Raw genomic sequence first — 25,000 nt, forward strand, 5'->3', positions numbered from 1 at the left:
GCCACTCAATGCAAAAGCGAGTGCTCAAAATTCGGTCTCCTAAGGGGGCGTTGTCCCTCCTTCTTCTTCTCTTTTCGTGGTGTTTGCACAAGACGTGCGCTACCGCCATCTACAGCGCTAAGGGGACTCCATTTATTCTCAACCTCAAGACTCCGAAGGTCTCCTAATCGAAGGTCTCCTAAAGGGGCATTCACCTGACGTAAAGCGGATACTGGAAAAGAACCCGCCTGCTTTATCTCCCTATATATATGATTTTCTGACTACGCTTTTGTGAAACGCACCCCAGGCAGGACTGGATTAAGATTGCCTGGGGCCAATAGGCTACAGGTTTCTGTGGGTCCCCCGGACGCTAAATTTAAGCATAGATAGTTTGTCATAATTACGAGGTAGGAATTAAGGTGGGGAACCTTTTTCATTTGAAAGGCCACTTCAAATTCATCTGAGGGCCGTACTATGAACACAAACCAGGATTTTCCCCTTCACTTTAGGCCTATAATGAAGGCAGCCACCTTTCAGTCAATCCGGAAAGTATTCACAGCGCTTCACTTTTTGACATTTCATTATCTTACAGCCTCATTCCAAATGCTACAAATGAATCTCCTACACAAATTATTCCATTATGACCATGTGAAAAACAAGTTATCTTGACGGTTTTGAAAATGTATAAAAATAAAAAACAAAGAAATCATATTTACAAAAGTATTGTATTCACAGCCTTTGCTTAATACTTTGTAGAACCACCTACATTCCTTTTTTCATTTCGAAATGAAAAGGGATTAAAAGGGAGGTCATCAGTGTGTGTTTCAACCTTTCAGTACATTGAAATTGTACATTTTGTGTCTGCACCTGGCTAAAATAGATGGGTGTGTGAGCTTTGAATGAAATCCTATGGAGAGTATCATGATCTGCTTCTGTAGTCACAGTGCATGTTGACATGCATGCTTCTTTAGGTGTAATTCAGATTTCCAATGTTGACGGCATCCATGCATTGCCAAACCATGTCAGTCCCACAACCATGCTTGACTAGCCAGATGATGCACTTTTTGTGAAAAACTCACTTGTTTACCACCACACATGCTTGACGCAATCTAAAGCAAATTTGTTTATCTTGGTCTGAAGAGAGATGAACAGACCAAGGATATGGATCACTGGAACCATGTTGTGTGGTCTGATGAGAGCAAGATAAACAAATTTGCTTTAGATGGTGTTAAGCATGTGTGGTGATAAACAAGTGAATTTTACAAAAAAAAGTGCATCATCTGGCTAGTCAAGCATGGTGTGGTAGTGGGACTGACATCGTTTGGGGATGTATGAATGGCGTCAACTTTGGAAATCTGAATTACACCTAAAGAAGCATGCATGTCAACATCCTCCCTTTTAATCCTTTTTCACTTCGTAATGAAAAAAGGAATGTAGTTGCTGCCAAAGGTGGTTCTACAAAGTATTAAGCAAAGGCTGTGAATACTTTTGTAAATATATTTTCAAAACTGTCAAGACAACTTGTTTTTCACATGGTCATAATGGAATAATTTGTGTAGGATTTTCGTCCAGCAGCGGCGGTATGCAGGGAGCATCAACGGCGATAAGCAACTGCGGGAGTGGCAAGGTCCGTCTGCTACCGGATTGACAGCAGTTTGACACCGACAGTTTGACACCATGTGACATATCACCTTGTAGTCGCAACTTGACTGAAATTTGGTAAATTGGACAAGTAATCTAACCATTATGCGACATTTTCCTCCAGAGTGCATTGCTGACGTTGACGGTAAATCGATCGCACCTAATGAGTTGTGCCCAAAGCACCTCCCCCCTTCCCCCATTACCCGCCCCTTCCGCGCTGGCCCCGCCCTCGGTGAAAAAAAAAAAGCTTAACTAACAAAACCCACTAATAGTAATACTATTTCAACAATGCGTAGAAATGAAATGAAAAAAACATTTTTCATATGCTCATAACTATTTGAAAACGTTTATAGCGATTTCTGTGATGTAATTTGGGGGCAGTGTTCTCGGTGGGGGCGGGGTTCCAAAATGATGCCACCCCCTCTCGGGTGTCACCACAGGCAACTGCCCGGTTGGCCCACCTCTGTGATGTCATGTATTGTAATGCTGTGTACGACTGATGTAATATAATACATAGGTTACCGGGGCTCCTTTCCCCTAAATTTAATGTAATGTAATGTAATGCTGTGTAGGCTACCCTGTGGAGAGAATGTCATGTAAGGTTATATAATGCCAGTGTGTACCTCTGGTCAGTGTGGCTCCGTTCTCCTTATAATCCTGGATCTCAGCATCCTTCCTCCCCAGTAGCCCACTCAGATCTGTCACTTGCCGCTGCAGTAACCGGGTCATCACCAGCAGAGGGCGCACTAGCTGCTTGCACACCTGCAACACGACACAGTAAAATTACTGTACTGTACCGCATTTTACAGGTGTATTGCACCCATTGACAGTACATTGTACATTGTGACAAGCACCAATGTGAACTTGTTCAAATTGTGTGGACTTTTAAACCCTTGCAGATAGTGCCACACAAGCATAGAACACCCTCTCAGAACTGCCAGTGTCAAAGTGACGAAGACGTGAAATTATACCAATCTCCAGCCGATAACCCGCTACTTTTATCTAATGCTTTGAAAACTGCGGCTTACACCATGATGCGGCTGAGATAGATAGGTTTTTACATGTGACAAGCACAACGTGAACAGAGTTTGCTCCAGAACGAATGTTTTGTAAATAGCCCATGTTACAATGTGGACACCTGCGGCTTATAAAGATGTGCGGCCTATATATGTGAAATTACTTTTTTATTGTCATTTTGAGTGGGTTCGGCTTATAGGCCGGAAACTAAGGTAGATTTAAAAAATATAAGTCATACCCAAGTTTAAGACGTAGGACCAGCCAAACCATAAAAAAGTGTGACTCATGGTGTGAAAAACGCAGTAGTATAGGGGGGCACATCGGATAGAGAAGCTACAGGGATGGTGACGGGACCTTTTGGAATGTTCCACTGTAAAAAGGGAGATTTGGACAAAACCAGCGTACCAGGGGCCATTCCACAGTGCCACTGTAAAGTGTTGCTATATGGAAAAATCAACTGTAACAGGGGGCATTGGCAGAGTTGAAAGGGGTATGCCACTATTTTGGGGCTTAATCTAATTAAAATTGTTGGCCAGGGTTTATAAAGGTGGTAAAGTGTCTTATTTTTCATGTAAGCCGTTGTCTTGCTTCAAGACAAGTTAAAAGAGGGAGCATGTTGCTAAGCTAGTGAAAGTCAATGGATCCGTGTAGCATGCTACAATGCTACACGGATCCATTGACTTTCACTAGCTTAGCGACAACGCTTCACATGAAAAATAAGACACTTAACCACCTTTATAAACCCCAGCCAACGATTTTAACTGTATTAAGCCCCAAAATAGTGGCATACCCCTTTAATTACAAAAGGGCTATTTGGACCATGCCACGATGACAGGGACTAATTGGACCTCACAATAATGGGTCAATTTGAACCGTACCACTGTGACAGGGGCGGGGCGGAGGCGGAACTCCCAGTGGAATGGCACCCCCACCAGCTCACTCTTGAGCCGCACTGTGAGCCTGTCGTCATGACTATGGACTGTGAAGTGGGCTGCAGTTGCAGTGGCGGTGGCGGTGGTGTCGTGGGATTGGCCAGACAAAAGAGGCAGCGCCACACTACGCAGGTGGGAGAAGACAGCGTCAGCCGGTGCACGCAACCTTTTATTCAGCTCCTGAGAGAGAGAGAGAGAGAGAGAGAGAGAGAGAGAGAGAGAGAGAGAGAGAGAGAGAGAGAGAGAGAGAGAGAGAGAGAGAGAGAGAGAGAGAGAGAGATAGATAGATAGATTTGAAACTCATTTATTGGACACCAATGGATCACCAATTCATAACATACAATATTTCCCCGACAACATCTCGCCTCGGCATGAGAAGGGAGGAGCCCTCTCCTTCACACTCTCAATACAAGAAAAGCATCTGGAAAAAAGAGAGAGGGTGGTCTATACTGTGAGGCACGGTATGATTTTGACACATGTCAATAAAGAATGGCTTTCTGTCCTTGAGAGAGCCCATTAAACCACAAACTCTGCTACAAAACAGGGGTGCGTATCTCAAAACCATAGTTGTAACTACGTATGTTGTTAGCTACTTTGTTGTTTGCTGTGCAGCTACCTAAGTTGCTAACTGGCTAACAACTACGCTTTTGTGAAACGCACCCCAGGGTAGGTAGGCCTACTACAGGTAGGACAGAGGAATAAAGAAAGAGGAGGAAGGAAATGAGATGAGACAGGAAGGATAGGAGAGAGAAGAAATGAAGAAATGGAGGTGGGAGGGCTTTGAGGAGAAATCCTAGTGGTTATGCTTCGTCAATAATGCTCCATGAACAATATTAAATAAAGGTTAGATTTAGTAGCCTATGTGTAACATTGTGATGGCACTAGAAAGAGATGGGCAGAACTCGTCAGTTACTATTACGCCTGAATGGGCAGAACTCTTCAGTTACTCTAACGCCCTGAGATGGGTGGTAATATTACAAAATAAAGAAACAACAAAAATAGAGGTGTGTGCCCCCCCTGCCCTTTTAAATGTTTGTGGTGATTTTTTTTCTCGACGTATGTCTCACCTGAGCTCTGTCTGCTATGACGTCCGCGCGCATGTCCTCCTCCCAGACGCAGCGCAGATCACTCAGTAGCACGCGGTACTGCGTGTCCCCGAACCAGGCTTTGGCCAGAAGCTCCGTTCCCTCCAATCGCACGGGCGCCCAGGACAGGTCTGTCAAAGCCATCTCGCTATGCCCAACGGTCTCCATTCCACCGGGAAGGGGTTAGTTAGTCACAGAGGACTTGGTCCTGGGGTGAGACTGAGTGAGTGGGCAGGGGTGTTAGCGCGCACGGATGCTGTTGCGGTTTGGTAGGATGCCTATCGCAGGGTACAAGCTCAATTACTTTCCCACAACATCTCCTTAATGTGAGGTAGGATGGTGTTGGCATTTGGAGTGCCCGTTGCCTTGGCTATTTAGTGGTGGCAGCAGGTCGTTCACGTTCAACCAAGTTATGTCGAAAATTCGAGAAACTCATCTTGGAGGAATGTGCTCGAAAGCCACACGGATCTGTAAAATTGTGTTTTGACTCCTTTTCACCGCGTAATGACAGTCTTTAGTCAGACTTCGGGTAGTTTGGGGACAAGAATTACGGTAACAGGGGACTTAAAGAATCTTGGTTAGACCAACTGAAACCTTGTGACTTTGAAATTCAGTGAACAGTGGTTTTGGTCACATTTTTAAAGAGAAAATACTGAAAGTGATAAGAAAAAGTACACTTACCAGGGGACTGTTCCGACTCTCGTACATGTCCGTCGTCCAACGAGGAACCAAAGATAAGGTTCCGCTCTTTCAAACTGCGTCTGTCAGCATCGTGTGTATTAGGCCTACTTGAACTCGACTTTAAAACTCTGCAAATAGCAGAAGTTTGAGGTGTTTTTGTCCATTTTCTTACTTTTCTGTGTCAGAAACGGAGACGGCAAGAAGAATGAGAAACATTTCGAATCATTTCGAGCAGTGAAAATACCACAGCCTAAATAACAAAAAAGAAAGAAAGAAAAAAGAAACATATTGTGATTCAATGACTTTCATTGGCTACATTTGACTTTCAATGACTACATTCCATCTGAAATGAGTCAGTGGTGCATGGAATGCATTAGGCCAGGGGTTCCCTAACGTTACCACAAGACTTCTAGGGGTCCATCTATGAATCATTCATTTGTAAGTTTCATTCATAACTTTTTATTATTATTATTATTGATGCTTAGCTGCTTACAGTCTTCAGAGACCTAAAGCTCATATCTCAGCTACTGACACACACACACACACACACACACACACACACACACACACATATACACACACACACACACACACACACACACACACACACACACACACACACTTGCTAAAAAAGAATAAAATGTCCACAATTATGATTGGAACATTTTTTATGAACTTTTTAAAAACTCAATTTAATTAATGTATGCATGTATTTATTTAGTTCATATGAAGGTGGGTTGGGTAGGTACGTAGATTGATGTTAAATATTCTCAGTAGACAAAGTAGGTCTGACAGAGCTATCGGTGTTTACGATAGGGCTCTTGGCCCTTCTTCTTCTGCTTGTGATGGTGCTCGGCCAGGTGAGTTGATGAGCTGGCGTTGGCGGTGGGGGTGGTGTAGGGGGCGAAGGTCAGGTGGGTTGATGAGCTGGCGGTGGCGGTGGGGGTGGCGTAGGGGGCGAAGGCCAGGCTGCTCCTGATTGGCTCCAGGTCCTGCTGCGACAGTGCCGAGACCAGGCTGGGGACGCTGCCGGGCTTGCTCTGCCAAGATGGGGTCGGGTCTTCTTCAGGGTCCTCCAGGTCCTCCAGGGTGCTGTCCTTCTCCTCAGTGGACTGCTTTCCGCCACCCAGGCGTGGCGCAAATATGGACCAAGGGGAGCTGGCGCCAAACAGGCCGGTCGCAGCAGTGGGCTGGTCGGGTGGATTCTGGCTCTGGGTCTGGCTAGAGTCAGCGCCTTCCTCCTCAGTCGACTGCTTTCCGCCACCCAGACGAGACCAAAGGGAGCTTGCGCCAAACAGGCCGGTCGCAGCAGTGGGCTGGTCGGGTGGATTCTGGGTCTGATTCTGGCTCTGGGTCTGGCTAGAGTCAGCCCCATCCTCCTCAGTCGACTGCTTTCCACCACCCAGACGAGACCAAAGGGAGCTCGCGCCAAACAGGCCGGTCGCAGCAGTGGGCTGGTCGGGTACATCCTCTATCAGGGTCTGATTCTGGCTCTGGCTAGAGTCAGCCCCATCCTCCTCAGTCGACTGCTTTATGCTTCCTAGTAGGGCTCCAAATCGGCCGAGCCGGCTGGTTGCATCAGGCTGTGTGGGTGCACTCTGGTTCTCGTTCTCAATGGTGACAGCGAGCTCCTCTTCAGTTGTCTTCCCGCCACCCCCCAGTCGGGCGCCAATTCTAGCCCACGAACTTCCCAGCTTCTTCGGGATCTCCTGGGCCACTTCTGCTGAATCGGCAGGAGCAAGGTTAAGATTGTCCAAGGCCCTTGCGATCGCCCCATCCTCGTCTCTCCCGAGCTTGTTCTCATCTCTGTTGGGCGGCACTTTGGATGGATCCATGTCATCCGCAAAGGTGACAGTGCGGAGTTCTTTCGATTTCTGCTCAGCCTTCATCGCTGCCATGACGATAGCTCTGAAGCCTGTGGGCTGTTCCTTGAGAGAGAGAGACAGAGAGACAGACAGAGACAGAGAGATACTGTAGTCCTATTTTGAGATATTTAGGATTCATTTGGATTAGATCAGGCTATGACAAATTTAGGACTAATCCTGTGTTGGGTCCTACAGCTACTGTAGTATATTCCTGGCCACGTCACATGTTGCATGAAACATTTATACACTGTATACAGTGATGTACACTATCTAATGCATCTGTCTGCCCATAGCAATACTGATCATTTGCTGTACATGTTTTTATTCATTATAATAAATAAACCTTAATTTGTATAGCACAATTCATACAAGGTTCAGCTGAAAGAGGTGCAAGCTTTTGACAGAAGCACATACAATGATACATACGTGCGCACACACATAGTAAATGAAAAAATATCTCTTTTTGTTTCTGATTTTGTATCTACAGGTGTCAGTAGTCCGAGTGGGTGAGTGCACTAAATGCATTTACATGCATATCAGTATTCTGCATATAATCGGGATATTAAGCAAGAATTTGCATTTCAACATGTAAACACCTTTTTCCCAACTTCAGTATTTGGGGTTTTGAGCAGATGGCATATGCAATGTGGATTGCTTAGAAAGACACATTTTCATGTAACATATAACACCTGATGCCGAATTTGATCATAACTGGGATAACCGTGCCTCGTGTTCTGCACATTGATGTGCATGCAATCACACTGAATGAGAAAGAAGTGAAGACAGTTGATATCCGTACCTCTTCTTTTTCTGTGACTGGAGCTGCAGAGGAGATGAGAAAAGTTAATAAAATCTAATAATGATTCTAATTATATATCCAATAATATTTCAATAAATATATCATAATAATATGTAGTAATGAATGAGGTCTTCTATCGTCCATTTTATACACATTTTCCAACTCCAAACTGTATGAACATGAAAACCTATTGGATTTAAGCATTCCAGGTAATGCATATTTGTACCATACTCTGACAAGTTTATAAACGATTTTTAAAGTCTCCCAGAGGGATGTCTTGAAATTTCCAAAATATTTGTCACATGATCATAGTACTATCAAACGCAACAAAGTCCACGGGGTAACAAGAAATGTGTTCACAAAGTCACTAAAGATTAAGAAAAATCTACCAGACACACAACTATTACCCAACATTGCTGTCATATTCTAGATCTGAAACCTACGTTGAGTGTCCAGCGGAAAAAGGTCTTCAGCAATCACAGACATGGCCAAGGTAAGAAAGCAGATAGCCATTCAACAAGAAACTGAAGTCAAGCCTGGGTCAAAATATATCTGAAGACAAATTGTACCTTGCTCAAAGGTTTTATGAACTGGTGAGTGAGATGCCATCTATGTGGAGGTAGGATACTGGTATGGTCTGCTATTATTAAAAATGAGCTGCGCTATTTCAGATTGAACTTGGTGTAAAACACATCTCCCATACCTACAGCCAGTTTCTAAAAGAAATATTCCACAAAGGGTGGTATAGAGGGAAAAGTCTGCATCTTTTAAGAGGAGCCTTATTTTTATGCAGGACGTTGTTGGCGTGTGAATAGAGCTTTATACACATCACAAAGTCAGCCCTGGGGCCTGTCTTCTTGAATGATGACTCCAGGCTCTTCTATTAGATCATGTACCTCTTAATTTAACCTGGTTTAATCCCTAAAAGGGATGCAAACGTTTAATCGACTTTAATCGATCAACGGGGGGAACGCCGCTTATCAATTAATCGTAAGTCGATCGATAAGGCTATCAACTAATGATTAATGAATTAATCGATAATTTGCATCCCTAATCCCGAACCATCTTCTTAGTACAGGCTGAGCTCGTCCACCTGGTCCACCAAGAGTCTCACTCCCCAGTTCATATAAAAACCTTTGAAAAATCAGTTTGAAGATATTTTTTTTGACCCAGTCTTGACTTCAGTTTCTTGTTGAATGGTTGTCTGGTTTCAGCCTTTCTTAGCTTCACAATGTCTCAAAGTGCTGAACACCATATTCTTCTGGAAATTCAATGCATGGGTTTCCGTTCTGGAATATGACTGCTCGTTTTCTGGCAGTTTCACTTTTAATTATTTTTAATTCTTCTTTGGCAGTTACTCTGTGACGTTTCCTGTGAACCCGTTGGGTTTGTTACAGTGTGTTTTATAGTTCGCTGATCATTCGGCGATAATTCTGCTCACGGTGTGTGTGTGCGTATGCGTGTGTGTGTGTGCGCGCGCGCGCGCGCGTGTGCGTGCGCGCGTGTGCGTGCGAGTACTTGCGCTTACTTACCCGGTTTCTTGCTCATCAATGACGTGACTATAGACTTCTTCCACCTGTTCAAAGCTTTATTCTACACACACAAAATATTATTGTTTATGACAACAACAACAACAATAACAACAACAAAGAGGCCATACAGAAACGCCTGTGCATGAATGCATGAGAAGCTGTGTATGCACACACACACACACACACACACACACACACACACACACACACACAGTCTCCTGTATAATACATACTCTATAACACTGCTGTACACTATACCTTGTTCTTGCGGTTCTGCCTCCAGGTACTGCCGTAGACAAGGCCTCTCTTCTGGATCATCTTTTCCAGGTCCTGCACAGCCTCGGACGGGGTCTTGTACTCCTCAAACTGCTCATTGAGTTGGAGGAGCCTGGTAACGCACGCACATACGTGCACACACGGACGCACGCACGCACGCAAGCACGCAGACACACACACAGACATCAGATGGGTTCTCGTACTACTCAAACTAATGGAGCTGGAGCAGCCATTGATGCACGCACGCCAGCATGGGCACCCGCATGGGCTTTCAAAGTTAGGGACGAAGTGGTGCTCAAGCACCTGCCTCTTTGCCCTACTGACAAAAATGCCATTTTTGAACTATTTTTTTTTTGGTCACAATGTATTGTGGTCCATGTTGACGTGATCCTCTAAAAATTCTTGGCAATCAAAAGCACATGACAATAATGATCTGATGTAGGGCTGCACAATTAATCGAAAAATAATCAAAATCGTGATAAAATAGTGAAATCGAACTCGTGATTTAATCGTGGCAATAGTGACCTACTTTTGAGAGCGTCCTTGAAGCCAGAACATACTGACAGGCTGGTGTTTCTGGCCAGAAATCTGTCCACTTAAGTTTCATGCTATTGCCTTTACATAATTATTTCAATTAATTTTATTTTGCTCATCCCGTATGTAATTCATTCTTGGTTATATTTCATCTTGTTGTAATTTTCCAAAAAATCAGCAAAAATCAATAATTGTGATGAATAATCGTGATTATGATTTTGACCAAAATAATCGTGATTATGATTTTTTCCATAATCGTGCAGCCCTAATCTGATGTGCTGTAGCATGTAGCCTAGTAAGGCAGCCAGAAGTTCCACTTTGACCCCCGCTCCCCCCCTTGAGCACCTGTCCCCCATAATATCTGTGCACGCCACTGGGCACGCGCGCACACAGATGCATGCATGCACATGCACAAACAAACATACACATGCACACACTCCTCAGACTTCTTAAAGGGCAACTCCTGCCAATTTCAATATGCTGTTGTATGGCTCACGCTACCCTTGACTTGTCAGTACACGGTGACACTGCATTTTTTGGCTCAGCCCTTTCCAAGATATGAGCTATTCTAATGGGGGCAACTTTTGTTTACATTTCAAAAAAACATTTTTATTTATTCCCAAAAACATCCAAAAGGTTATGCAACATCAGCAGACAGCTAGCAAACAGCGATACCTTTTGGGAAAATATTTGGAGTAGGCCTATGCTCATTTTTTTTTTAAATGTAAACAAAAGTTGCCCCCATTAGAATAGCTCATATCTCGGAAAGGGCTGGGCCAAAAACAGCGGCGTCACCGTGTACTGACAAGTCAAGGGTAGCGGAAGCAATACAACAGCACATGGAAATTGGCAGGAGTTGCCCTTTAAGGAGCTGCATTAGCCTTAAAACGTGTGCACACATGCGCGCACACACACACACACACACACACACCCCAAACTTTTTCAGCAACTCCATTAGCCTTACAACACACGTGCACCTGCACGCGCGCACACATACACACACGCACACACACACACATGCATACACACACGACCAGAGTCGGATGATTGGGAGGGATATTGAGTAGGCCTATTAAATGGCACTGCGTTTTGAACACGTGTGTACTGTACTGTATGGTGCTGCAGTGTGATTGGCTAAGTTCCTGGTCACCCACGTGTGTACTGTATGGTGCAGTGTGATTGGCTAAGTTCCTGGTCACCTACCGCGTGTGTACTGTACTGTATGGTGCAGTGTGATTGGCTAAGTTCCTAGTCACCTGCTGAGTGTGTACTGTATGGTGCAGTGTGATTGGCTAAGTTCCTGGTCACCTGCTGCGTGTGTACTGTATGGTGCAGTGTGATTGGCTAAGTTCCTAGTCACCTGCTGAGTGTGTACTGTATGGTGCAGTGTGATTGGCTAAGTTCCTGGTCACCTGCTGAGTGTGTACTGTATGGTGCAGTGTGATTGGCTAAGTTCCTGGTCACCTGCCGCGTCTGGCGAGCATGTCCATGAGCATGGGCGGGAGGCCGCTGGTGGCATCTTGCTGCGACGCCTCCCCCTTCTCACGCCTCTGCAGCGCGCCAATGACGTCCAGGACGGGCTGGGCACGAGGTGTTATGACATTGCTGATTGGCAGACGAGGAGAGATTGGTCAAATAATAATTATTTTTTTAAAACGTGGGTTACACGTTACATTGGGTGAAGTGGGTTACATGTTACATTGCAGACGATGCTGATTGGCAGATGAGGAGAGGTTAGTTAAAAAAGTGGGTTACACGTTACATTGCAGACCACAGATCACATTGCAGAGGGTGGTAACAGTGTGATTACTATGTGATAACAGTGTGATTTCTATGTGATAATTTCTATGTGATTTCTATGTGAATTCTATGTGAACTTGTAACTGCATAATACAAGTAATTTCCATATAGTTTCCTGACCGTTGCTTAGCTTCATGGATTGACGCTTAGATGTTAACACTTAGACATTTTGATTTGACTCCACTTAGATGGAGTGCTGGGCGATATGAAAAAAAAAAAACCATGTCACGATTTGAATTACTTTATATTACGATAATGGTAAATCACAATTAGGTATGTTTTCAGTTATTGTCTTTATTTTGTCACGTTGCCCAACGACATTTCTTTGATCTTTGTATTCTTATAGTTATAGCATAGTGACAACATGAAATGTTATGTAATATGGATAAGGTTCGGCGAGAAGGTCCGTACCGGGCAGTAGCACACGACAGAGAGATGCAGGACCCCACGGTGAAGTGGAGGGTCTTGATCTAACTGATATTCTACGGTAGGGACCACCTCACCGAATGTTATCCAGCTTATTATATGGTTTGGTTATACTTAAATTGTTCAAGGTGGGAGCAGTTTTGCACACTGAATAAGACAGTAAGGTCAAGCACAAGGAGTTTTTTTAATTTTTGTCATAGCAGAGTAGAGCAGACGTTTCTAGTTTCTGCCATCATCAGTAGGCTACTCTCTGTGAGAGACTACAAAGCGGATTCCAAAAAAGTTGGGACACTTGGTATTTTGTGAATAAAATCAAAATACTTGCATTTTCAAAACATTCAGTATGTTAATAAGGTAGAGCATTGTGCACAGACAATATATCAGTTGTTAAAGTAAAGCAGAATTATTGTTTTGAGGTAATTATGTGATCATTTAAAATTTCACCCTTGCAACAAATCCCAAAAAAGTTGGGACAGGGCCAATGAAATGTTTTTAAAGTTAGATAATACTAAACACAACACAAGGGAGGAGACTTAATGGTTAAATACCTTTACTGATGGCATAATTTTATTCAAAAAATATGTTTTTTTTCTGTGTGAGACATGATTTCAGCTCTTGTTATGCTTAATATGTGCCATATCCTGACTGCACAAAAACTATTTTGTCACCTGTTTACTCTTATAATGGAACGGTACTGTTGGAACACAGTAGAGAATGAAATTTACCATCATTAGGGGGCAATATCGAAAGGCTGTGCTCCAAAACATAATGCCTTGGTACCGTATGTATGCTGTTTACAATCTGTATATATCTTCATCATTCATTTTAATGTGCCACATGAGTAAGACGACCATAACCAAGGCACTACTGCACCAATTTAGCATCATATATGCTGTCTTTTAGACTGACCACTAAGACAAGAGGAAATATTAATCATCTGTGTAACCTGGGGGTGCATGACTCCATGATTTTCAAAAAGGATTAAATATTTTCCATTCTGTAATCAGAGGACAGTTCCACATGTCTTCTGGGTCCACCCAGAATGATCTTTTCCACATGCAACACAGTTAAATGTCTGTATAATGTGCATTAATCAAGCATTGTGTTTTGGGTCAATTTTTCAACAGCTGTCATTGTTGGAGTGTCATAGTGTGCTTATTGTCAATGGCTATTTCATGATCTCATAACTCATAAAATGATTTCACAGAACTTTACATTACAGAAATAGGACTTATAAGCCTGCAATTTTGATCATTCAATCTTTCTGTGCAATAAATCAGTAATTAGTCCCTCAACATATTCACTTTAGAATGACATCGGCTCTGTGCACTGGTCTTTTATTTGTGCCTTCATGTTGGCAGTCAGTATAGTTCCTTTTAAAATTGTCTTCCTTGTGTTATTTTGTAGAATTGTCCAACTATTATAACGTGTTTTGGTCCTGTCAGAACATTTTTGAGATTTGTTGCTAGGGTCAAATTTTAAATAAACACATATTTCACTCAAAACAATATTTTTGCCTCAATTTAACAGTTGCTTTGTTGACCTTGTGCCATTGTGCATCTTATGCATGAATTGAATGTTTTGAAAATGAACTTATAGTGTGTATTGTGACAATATGGAATGGAATTAAATGATATTCAATTGTATAAAATTACTATCACGATATAAACGATATAGGAGAAAGGTCACGATATACACTTTTCTATCACGATAACGATATATATCGTCATATTTCCCAGCCCTACCTTGGAATTACATCACATTGCCATTGGCAGACGCGTTTCCCCAAAGTGGCTTAAAATTGAGGTCATAATCACAGCAAACAACACTTGCAGTTACAAAGTGGAGAGAGAGAGAGAGAGAGAGAGAGAGAGAGAGAGAGAGACTGTGTCCGGGTCTGTGCGTGTGCCTCACTAGTGTGGGTCCGTGCGTTCTTCGGGTGGTGGACAGCGCAGGAAGAGCGAGCGGTCCACAAAGCTGTGCATGCTTCTCCGCATGTTACCAAGCTGAGGAGACGTCATCGTCATCATCATCATCATCATCATCATCATCATCATCATCATCATCATCATCATCACTACTAGATTACATTAAACTAGGCTGATACGTTTATCATCATAAGTATCATCACCATCATCATTACCATCATCACTATCATCACTTACCATCATCACTATCATCAGTTACCTTCATCACTATCATCATCACCGTCTTACATCATAAGCTCCATCATCATCATCATCATCATCATCATCATCATCATCACCATCATCATCATTATTACGTTACATTACACTTGGATGATGCTTTTTTTAACCATCATAATCATCATTGTCATCGTCATCCCATGACCATGAAAGTGACTGATAGCTATTTGACACTTTGTTGCATTCCACTGGTATATGGGCACGCACCTGATGGGAGTAACCATAACCAAAGGTTCCATAGGAGAGAACCAAGTCCATGTCCAATTTACAGGAAACCTAACACACACACACACACACACACACACAAACAATGTGTAAATAACGAATTAAAAATAATAAAAACTTAAAAATATATACCCTATAGGCCTATGCATAATAAAATAAAATGAAATAAAATAAATAAATAAAACAATGGCAAAAACAAGGCGTTCACCTTTCTCCAGTATTTAAGACACAGTTAGGGACAATGACAGTGACATGTGGTACACACCTGTTTGAGGCGCTTCAGGTCCAGGTGCATCATAATCCGCTCTTTCTAGAGAGACAGAGAGTGCGTCTTAATATGCGACCTTGCCTCCTCCACTTGCGCTTGTCTCCTCGTCCCGCCTCCTGGCCCCTCCTCCGTGGAGAAAACGATAGTTTCCCAGCTGTCAGCCTAGCCACAACAACTTTTGAGGGACTGTTTTTCATTCACCATCCCAATTGCAAATGAGAAAAAGACTCTACAATTGAGCTTTTGCAAGATATTGAAATATAATGCTGTTGTCAGTGATGTCATCATGACGAGAAGCAAGTGGAGGAGGCAAGTGGAGGAGGCAAGGTCGCATATTAAGATGCACTCAGAGAGGTTTTAAGGGTCCAGTGTTCAGTACATGTATTACATTACCGGTACAATTCACTTAGCTCACGCTTTTTATCCAAAGCGACTTACAGTTATTTGCAGCATATTGGTTATGGTCCCTGGAGCAATGTGGGGTTAGGTGCCTTGCTCAAGGGCACTTCAGCCATGGATGGAGGTGTATGGAGAGGTACAGGTGTGATTCAAACCAGCAACCCTCTTGATCTTAAGACCACCTCTCTAACCACTAGGCCACGGCTGCCCCAATGGGCAGCAACTACTGCAACTACTACAGCAACTACAGCAACACTTTAATACTTTACGTTTAAGGAATTCTGACAAATATCAATTGAATCAAATCAAATCCAAATCCAAAACACAAATTTGGAAATTATTATGTTCAAATTCAAGTGTGTCACCTTTCCAGAGTTAATGAGAGTTCGACTGGTAGCTGTGGCAAAGGATGTCTGGTGTGCATGTGTGTGCGTAGGGCTGTGCAATATATAAAATTTATATTGTGATATCAATATTGCTGTCAAACAATATCAAATTTCATAATATCGGTTTGAAACAATATTTTTGTCATTTGTCTATATTTCCAAAAGGTAGGTTACACTAAGCGCAATATATTCCACTCCACTTGAGCCATTGCGAGCATAGAGCAGACAGAGCTAACCAACACTCGTGCAGAACACAACTGTGTGTTTCTCCATGGCCCTGCACTCACACTGCTGAAGGAAGGGAAGATTGTGAATTGTTTAGCACAATTATTTGTCTCTAAAAGAAATATTGTCTATAAAAATCGTGATCTCAATATTCACTGAAATAACGTGATATAGATTTTTCCTCAGAATTGAGCAGGCATATGACACATTTTAAGCACATTTTAGACCAGTGGTTCTCAACCTTTTTTCAAACGCCCCCATTACTTCATAAACTTCCCAACACTTTCCTGGTGAACCAGAAGCTATGTGTTGACGCCCAGGGGGCTGGGCTACACAAACCTTCTGGTACACCAGTGATTCGCCCTCCTCCTCCGTTTTCGAAATAACCGTGGCAGCACGACGAATCAGGATCGTAGGGAGGGATTTCAGTGGGTATGACGTTTATCGAACGCGACACCCTCCCCCAGGGTAGTTCGGCTGTGCCCGCCCCCTCCCTGAATCACAACAGTAATGGCGGCGTGCAAGGAGTTATCATGCGTCGGGATGGAAGCAGCAATTTCAGCGGTGTTATCCAAAATACCTCAAGTTGATTTTCTAAAGGACGAGCAGAGAATGGTTTTGGAAGAATTTCGACGACACGTCCTACGTCACAAAGCTTCAACGTGAGTGGTCGAAGTGTCATGTCATTCATATGAGGTTGCTCCAACCACGTGCAAGCATCTTTTGACTAAACCACGCCTGCGGAGAGGTGTGAAAGGGCAGTGTGCCAATAGCCTGTAACTTACAGGCTACTGGTTCACCAGGAAATCCCAACACCCCCTGTAGTATAAAAAAAAAGGATCCCTTTAGAGTTTGTAAACAAATATGACGTAATTTGGCTACGTGCGCATCGTTGGAACAGAATTGACCATGCCCACTGCCTAGCAAAAATCTTACTGCGTCGTCACGAACAAGCCTATTATTTTAGACCAATATATGACCAAGATGTGTGTGTGTGTGTGTGTGTGTGTGTGTGTGTGTGTGTGTGTGTGTGTGTGTGTGTGTGTGTGTGTGTGTGTGTGTGTGTGTGTGTGTGTGTGTGTGTGTGTGTGTGTGTGTGCGTCTCACATTGAGGAGGTCGACCAGTTTAATGACGCCCTTGCCTACGAGTTTGGGACTGCCGGTCTCCTTATCAAAGAAGAGCAGCTCCACGACCATCAGGCCATGGGTGGGATCCAGCGCCTTCTCTCCCTTGGGGATCTGGAGAGAGAGAGACACAGAGAGAGAGAGAGAGAGAGAGAGAGAGAGAGAGAGAGAGAGAGAGAGAGATGACTGTGTGTGTTGTCATTAGGCCATAGGCCGGATCTAGTGTCTCCTCTCCCACCTTAGGCATCAGCTGACATTGTATGTGGTGTCTTGTGTGTGAAGATGTGTAGAAGTATGTTCTGTATAAACATAGTGTGTGTGTGTGTGTGTGTGTGTGTGTGTGTGTTAAGATGTTTTCTGTATAATCTGTGTGTGTCTGTGTTAGAACATGGGCCCAAGATATGTGTGAAGATGTCTATTTTTTTTCCGTATAAACTGTGTGTGTGTGTGTGTGTGTGTGTGTGTGTGTGTGTGTGTGTGTGTGTGTGTGTGTGTGTGTGTGTGTGTGTGTGTGTGTGTGTGTGTGTGTGTGTGTGTGTGTGTGTGTGTGTGTGGTTTCTCACCCTCTCTATGGAGAAGTACTTCCACTCGTTGAAGAGCATCTTCTGCTCCTGTTTGTAGGGCTGCACCTTGGTGCACTTGACCACGCCCGCCACGCTGAAGCGCAGGAAGCCCTGCACACCCTTCTTCCCCAGCACTGAGGACACAGCGCTCAGGATAATATACACACACACACACACAGCATTGAGGACACAGCGCTCAGGATAATATACACACACACACACACAGCACTGAGGACACAGCGCTCAGGATAATACACACACACACACAGCATTGAGGACACAGCGCTCAGGATAATATTAGGGATACAAATGATCGACGAATTCATTAATCGTTGGTTGATTGCCTTATCGATTGACATACGATTCATTGATAAGCGGCGTTTTCCCACAGAAATCTCTAAAAAAATCTAAAGAAATTTCATAAAAAATGTAGATAAAATACCACATTTAAATTAATTCTATTTCAAATCTTTAATCCAAACGTGATTTAAATATTCCCACTATTCACACCCCTCTTCACACACACACTCTTTACATGCCCATTTCACTTGGGTCTCTTGTCAGTTGAATTGTCCATTCATTGCAATAATGTTTTTCAATCGATTAATGTATTGACCGATTAAATTCGATTAATCGATTAATCGTTTGCATCCCTAGATAATATACACACACACACATGCTGCACGACTTGGAAATATTAACAGCCGCCCACTAACCAGCCAAATGCTGGTGGAAATTCAGTTTGGCGTGTGTTTTTGTATCTAGTAAGAGCAGTCTCTTTGTACAGATGGGGTCGCGGGTGGGCCTATTCACTATTTGCTGAAAATACTCAACAACATCATCAAAACATTGCTATGACATTACAGAGAGCCTTAAGTAACAGATTAAGACTGCCATTACAATTTAAGTGAGGAAAGGTTATAACATTGGCTCTGCGCAAAAGGGTTTTAAGATCAACTAGCCAGTCTGGCTGCTGATGACAAAAGCCCCCCCCCTTTTTTTTTTTTTTTTTTACCATTTACAGTGTTTCCCATAGACTTATTAGCCAAGGTGGGTGGAGGTGTTAGCTGGGATCAGAGACAGCTATCCTTATTGGAAAAATTGTGTTGTTACATTTCATGGCAAATTATATGAAACCACCCAAAAATAAATTGATCTACTACTTTGAAAAGCAGTCAGAAATTAAATTCACAACTTTTCAGGGGATCTAAAGTAGGTGTCAGGTGTTTGTTTTCCATAGTCCTAACTGTAAAGTGCTGGGGGAAATCCTGATTTAGATTTGTGAGCAAGTTTTGTTGGTTGTGCAGTGATGTATGACCTAACTTGAAGGGTGTGTGATAGCTGCGTTTTAATCTGAAATGATGTATTCATTATTATGTTCTATTAATAAACACAGCAAACACCCATTACAGTAGGGCCTACTGATTTCTCCCCATCTCTCTTTAAGGTTTTAAAATTATTGTGACTGCATGCGCACACACACACACACACACACACACACACACACACACACACACACACACACACACACACACACACACACACACACACACACAGGGCCACTGACAGCTTTGGCTGGGTCCAGGACAAAGTCATCTGAAAGGGCCCCCAACCCAAAACATTAAATGTAATGAGGGCCCAAATAATGCCCCGCCCAATCGCCCTGGGCCCGGGGCAACTGAGCCCTTTGCACCCCCCCCCCCCCCCCCCCCCCCACCTGCTTCCATGCACACACGCGCGCAAAGACACACGCACACACAAACACACCTGATGGAATTCAGCTGTCAAAGGGTACATCACCACATCCTGCTGTAGACTAAAACTTAAACTTTGTGTCACACAGCTGAGCAGCCCGAGTGTGTGTGGGGATCAGCGCATTATTAAAGAAGGGGCTGTGACATGCAGGTGAAGGATACTGGCGTTGAAGTCTCGGCATGCCTTGATGTGGACGGTTAGAACGCCCCTCTGCGGAGACAGGGAAAGGTGGCGCGCTCAAGCCGAGCGCGCAGTGTCCACAATTTAATAGGCTATACACCAGCAGGATGAAAAACATTAAAATCTGCATATCAATGAAATGCTTTTAGGCTTCTATTATTATGTCCCTTCCTTTAGACTATAGTTTGTATCAGGGAAGGCTGCGAAATACTATGCCCATACACAAATAGGCAACTCACCGCTGCACCTCTGGCGACCAACTTCCTGAAATAACGATAGTCCTCCTCCATATGTCCATCTTGCGCGTCATGACTGTAAAGGTGCGCCGACCCCTGTTCTACCTGGCAGGGCAATAGTATAGGTCTACTTGATTTGTGATGGTCAATCAGAAGCCGATTAGAGCTCTAGAGTAGACAGTAGTGGTGAACTACCGAGGGCTTGGCCTACCCGGTCAGATATTCATGAAAAGAAAGAAAGGTGATGCACCACCAGGCTAGACCTGCTCACCTGCGGTATGCCCAGAACAGTAGATTGCCTTCGACGCGACAGCATGTTGTTATCGGCCATAGGGAAGACATCTGAGTCTCCCGCCCTCCCCAGCACCTGATCCATTCTAAAGATATGGCTCTGCGCAGGTAGATGAATAGTGTGACAGCCCACTTCAACAAGTTAGTTTTAAATTCATAGTAGATATCGGTGCAGGCCAAAGACGTCCAGAGAACACATAAGCCAGACGCAGATGAGGCAGCTATGCCATGTCGTCACAACAGCTTGAATCGAACATAAACAAATAGCCGATGTGGATCAGATTTTAGTCGCCTTCTGTTTAGATCAAAGTTTAAACGTTTGTCTGGTCTCAATAGTTCCAGCCCAGAAATGGACAAAATAGAAAAAGAAGCAATAGACATTTTTGAGAAAACGTATGCTAGAATATGAATGAAATGTCTGCCGTCAAGTAGCCTAGTAGGCCTAGGCCTAAATAATAATAATAAAAACTCTAGGCTTATGGTGCCTCTCGATTTAAGGAACAATTGTGCCACCTAGCGCTCACGGTAGTGTGTAGTGCTAAAAATCAATTGAAATTTCTTAGATATAGGGGCTAGGGCTGTAGGCATGGCAAAATGTGTGAATCCAATTTGAGTGATGTGGACATCTGGCACAACACATTCTAATCAGACATGCAAAACAGCCACAGTGCATTTTAAGAAACTGCAGCCTAGTCTACTGAAAGGCGAATAAAGTCATTCATGAAAATTTACCCTGTGTCTTAATTTAGCTTACATTTGATTTATCCTACTTTGCATATGGTGAGAAAGGCTAAAATGTAACACACACCTTCATTAGGTCTAGGCCTTTTATTTACCTTAAAAAATGTAAAGCTTTCTTTGCATTTGAATTTCAGAGAGAGAGAGAGAGAGAGAGAGAGAGAGAGAGAGAGAGAGAGAGAGAGAGAGAGAGAGAGAGAGAGAGAGAGAGAGAGAGACACAACACAACACAACACAACACAACACAACACAACACAACCTAGGCTAATGTCACTGCTTTCAATAGGGCTTTAATTTTCATTTTCCTCTGGTGTATACAAAGCAGTTTGTCTGTACAGATCAAGAAGCCATTTTAAACAATCAATCTATCAGTCAATCAATCTCAACAATTGGTAGTACCTGGAAAGTGCAAAAAAATACAATTCAAATACACAGAAATAAAAACCATGCTGTACATTTCATACCGTATTTATAAATAAGCACACCATTACAAACACACACACACACACACACACACGCACACACAGACAATAAACTCATATACCCATTGATGACAAGTCAAATCTAAAGCAGCTATAGTTTTAAGATTCTGGTTAGATTCAACCTAGGATAAAAGCTTTCATATAGTACTCAGATCCCCCCCAAAAGGTTTCAATTCATCTTTAATTTCTCTAGTGGAATGCTGACGTTCATGGAGGGCAAAGTCTGAGGGGTGGGAAAGGGTTCCTGCACCAGGAAGTACTGATGCATTATGGGACAAAGGCACTGTGTTATTTATTTATTTGTTTGTTTGTTTACTTCAGAGGTGAATGATATTGCCGTAAGCAATATCCGCATCATAAAACAAAATAAACAACCACAGACACACACAAATCAAGGACACGATGGCTGTATATGCACACACACACACACACACACACACACACACACACACACACACACACACACACACACACACACACACACACACACACACACACACACACACACACACACACACACAGACACACAGACACACAGACCCAAACGCACGCACGCACGCATACACACACATTTTGTCATTAGATCTCTGATGGTGTAACTCTTTGCATCACTATTGAGCAGGTGCATAGGATGGGGCACAGGCACGTCTACGCACACACACATGCCCTTGAATGACCGCTCAATACATAGACAGACATACAGCACAATGCATGTCTATATGGCTCCGTATTACTGACAAGCAATGCAATTACCCCCTCTTCTGACCAAAGCACTGTATTACACCCTATAGCCACCGTCCCACGTCCCTCCACAGAGTATTTTTGGCATACCGTATGTAAACGGAACGGTGTAGAAATAAATGAACCGAAAAAAAAGAGAGCGAGAGGGTGATGACGGGAGAGAAAAAGAGGAAGGAAGAGAGGAGAGGGGGATAGAAGGAAAGAGGTAAAGAGGTGAGCTGTTGTTGATTAAACAGTGGATATACTATACAGGACCACACCGGTGTATACACAGGCCAACGCTCATTAGCGCAACGGAGATGGAAAAGTGGCTTATCCCACTGACCAAGACTTGGCAAACTGGCTTCCAGCACTGCATAGCTACTTAACTGGCATCTAGAAATATGGAATTGGTGTGTGTGTGTGTGTGTGTGTGTGTGTGTGTGTGTGTGTGTGTGTGTGTGTGTGTGTGTCTGTGTATGAAGCATCTGAGACACCATAACATATTTGAGCATCACAGCTGAAGGTGTGTGTGTGTGTGTGTGTGTATTTGTGTGTGTGTGTGTGTGTGTGTGTTGGAGCGTCATAGCCCAGCCCTTTCCCTCTACTGGATGCCCCATGGAATAATCCCGGAAGACAAGGGGAGCATTTTGGATTGGTCAGTCATTTAAACTACAGGCTGGAATGTACCACGTGAGGGGGCTGGGGGGGTCAAAGGTGGGGTGTGGTGGAGCAGAGTGTGTTGGGCACCTTGAGTGTATTCCAAAAAGGCTGTTTAGTGATTGACTCAGCTAATTTTACCGCAGAGTGAGTGGTAAAACGTATGATAGAAGAGACTAAAAGTGGTTCATGCTTCAGTCAAAACAAGGCCTCAGTGCTCTCGTATTACAAGATTTACTACGTGCTCATCCTGTTGTTAACCAAGTGAGTCATTAAACATGCCTATTGGAAAAGCCACTTTGGCTGTAGTGTACCCCATTGGTGTGGAAGACAGTGGGTAACCCCTGGGGCCTATACCAAGAAAAGTATTCTTTTACTCTTCTATTAGATGATTTACCTCTTAAAGGGGCACTAGGTAGGACGACGTCATTTGCGCGGCGCCCGTGGCATGCCTGTCTCAAAATCTACACCGTAATGAAAAAAAAATGCTGTTTCGGTCCGACGCTGTCAAAAGTTGCATGTGGTGTTTTCTGACAGCGGACGGTGGAAGCGGCCGCGAGAGCCATCGTTCACTTACTAATGACTCGCACAAGCATCGCCTGACTCGTGACCGTGATTAATTGAACTTTTAATCCTACCTGGAGCCCCTTTAACTTAACCTGGTTCACTCCTGAACCACCTTCTTAGTATAAGCCCTGGACACAGAGGGTTTACTGATAGGGTGGGGGCGGTGAGCCAAAATACTAAAAACAAAACAGAATCAAAATGTCTCAACCACATCTCAATCCTACAGATCAGTTGGAGCGGCTGCGTACTGTAGCCTTCTTCACATAAATAACAACAAACAAACAAACATACATACATACATACATACAAGCAAGCAAACGGACATACAGATATGATCATTTCAAGTAACACGCAAAGAAAACATTCTACGTTAAAAAATAAAGTCGCCCTCAAACGTGACATCAGACACATTGCTCAGCACACTGTTGGCAAGTCGTGCATGTGTGTGTGTGTGTGAGCACGCAAGAAAGCTTGCTATGAAAGATTGCATCACTGAGAAAAAAAATCAACAAAATGTCCTTAAAACTTCATTTAAAAGTGTGTGTGTGTGTGTGTGTGTGTGTGTGTGTGTGTGTGTGTGTGTGTGTGTGTGTGTGTGTGTGTGTGTTAAAACCAGTGAGTTGTATGCACCAGAACACCACAATGGCGTCCATAGCACCAAAACACAATTAAACAGCTTTTTACATCACTAAGGATAAGTGGAAGTGCCTGTAGGTGAGCATGTGTGCCCTACAGGAGTATGTCGCTGTTCTGCATTGTGAAAACACGCACACACACAATCAGGATATCCATCGCATACAGTAACACATGGCCTTGGGATATCCTGCACAAGGAAATAAAAAAAAGGCGCACACACACACGCACGTACACGCACACACACACGCACGCACGCACACGCACACGCACACGCACACGCACACAAAATGTCCCCTTGGCGAACATGGAAATAACTTCTACTGTTGTACACGGATGGTGATCATGGTGACGATGATGAGAAAACTGAAGGACTGTGACTGTGGGATACCAGATAAGTGACAGGATGGCATGCTATTGGGAAGCACAGTGACACATGCACGCACGCGCACACACACACACACACACACAAGCGCACACGCACGCGCATGTACACACATACACACACACACACACTTGTGAAATGCTGAGCCAGAGCGCCTGCGCCTGTCCAGCTATCACAACACACACACGCACGCACACACACACACACACACAGGAAGTCTAATCATCCGCCATCTTCAGACAGGATCCCACCAAACAATCCTCCATTTTGAACCGCATGCAGGGGGTAAAAGGGGGCGGGGCCAGCCAGCCAGCCAGCCAAATCAGTCATTCCATCCAATCACACTGGCCGAAACCTCTGGGTGAGTTGCCATGATTGTCAATGATTG

The 25,000-nt window shown here is 43.6% G+C and overlaps 3 protein-coding genes across 4 annotated transcripts in view; all 3 read right to left on the reverse strand.

The window, feature by feature from the left end:
- nhej1 (nonhomologous end-joining factor 1) overlaps window positions 1-5,433 on the reverse strand; it is a 40,957-nt gene extending 35,524 nt beyond the window's left edge. The window contains exons 1-4 of one of the 2 annotated variants that reach the window (XM_063212646.1): window positions 5,336-5,433; window positions 4,637-4,873; window positions 3,516-3,749; window positions 2,244-2,382 (exon numbers count right to left, since the gene is read on the reverse strand). In XM_063212646.1, the coding sequence (XP_063068716.1) occupies window positions 2,244-2,382; window positions 3,516-3,749; window positions 4,637-4,822 (559 nt within the window). In that variant the 5' untranslated portion in view covers window positions 4,823-4,873; window positions 5,336-5,433. Of the gene's footprint in view, window positions 1-2,243; window positions 2,383-3,515; window positions 3,750-4,636; window positions 5,286-5,335 lie in introns of those variants that run through there. The other variant, XM_063212647.1, reaches the window with a different exon arrangement.
- A 552-nt stretch (window positions 5,434-5,985) lies between these two features.
- Window positions 5,986-20,673, reverse strand: LOC134459692 (cation channel sperm-associated targeting subunit tau-like). Its single transcript, XM_063212078.1, has 13 exons — window positions 20,408-20,673; window positions 20,140-20,241; window positions 19,882-19,930; window positions 17,966-18,099; window positions 17,385-17,516; window positions 15,265-15,309; window positions 14,982-15,050; window positions 14,482-14,573; window positions 11,806-11,946; window positions 9,790-9,919; window positions 9,532-9,592; window positions 8,000-8,022; window positions 5,986-7,263 (listed from the first exon to the last, which is right to left on the reverse strand). The coding sequence occupies exons 1-13, from the start codon at window positions 20,510-20,512 to the stop codon at window positions 6,133-6,135; spliced, it is 2,214 nt and encodes a 737-aa protein (XP_063068148.1). The 5' UTR covers window positions 20,513-20,673; the 3' UTR covers window positions 5,986-6,132.
- Window positions 20,674-24,499: 3,826 nt separating this feature from the next.
- Window positions 24,500-25,000, reverse strand: part of nbeal1 (neurobeachin-like 1) — a 116,195-nt gene continuing 115,694 nt past the window's right edge. The window contains exon 58 of the mRNA XM_063212079.1: window positions 24,500-25,000. This exon is cut by the window's right edge and continues 259 nt beyond it. The gene's annotated coding sequence lies outside the window, so the exon portion shown is untranslated.

The sequence above is a fragment of the Engraulis encrasicolus genome, chromosome 12, assembly GCF_034702125.1.
Source record: "Engraulis encrasicolus isolate BLACKSEA-1 chromosome 12, IST_EnEncr_1.0, whole genome shotgun sequence".
Lineage (NCBI taxonomy): Eukaryota > Metazoa > Chordata > Actinopteri > Clupeiformes > Engraulidae > Engraulis > Engraulis encrasicolus.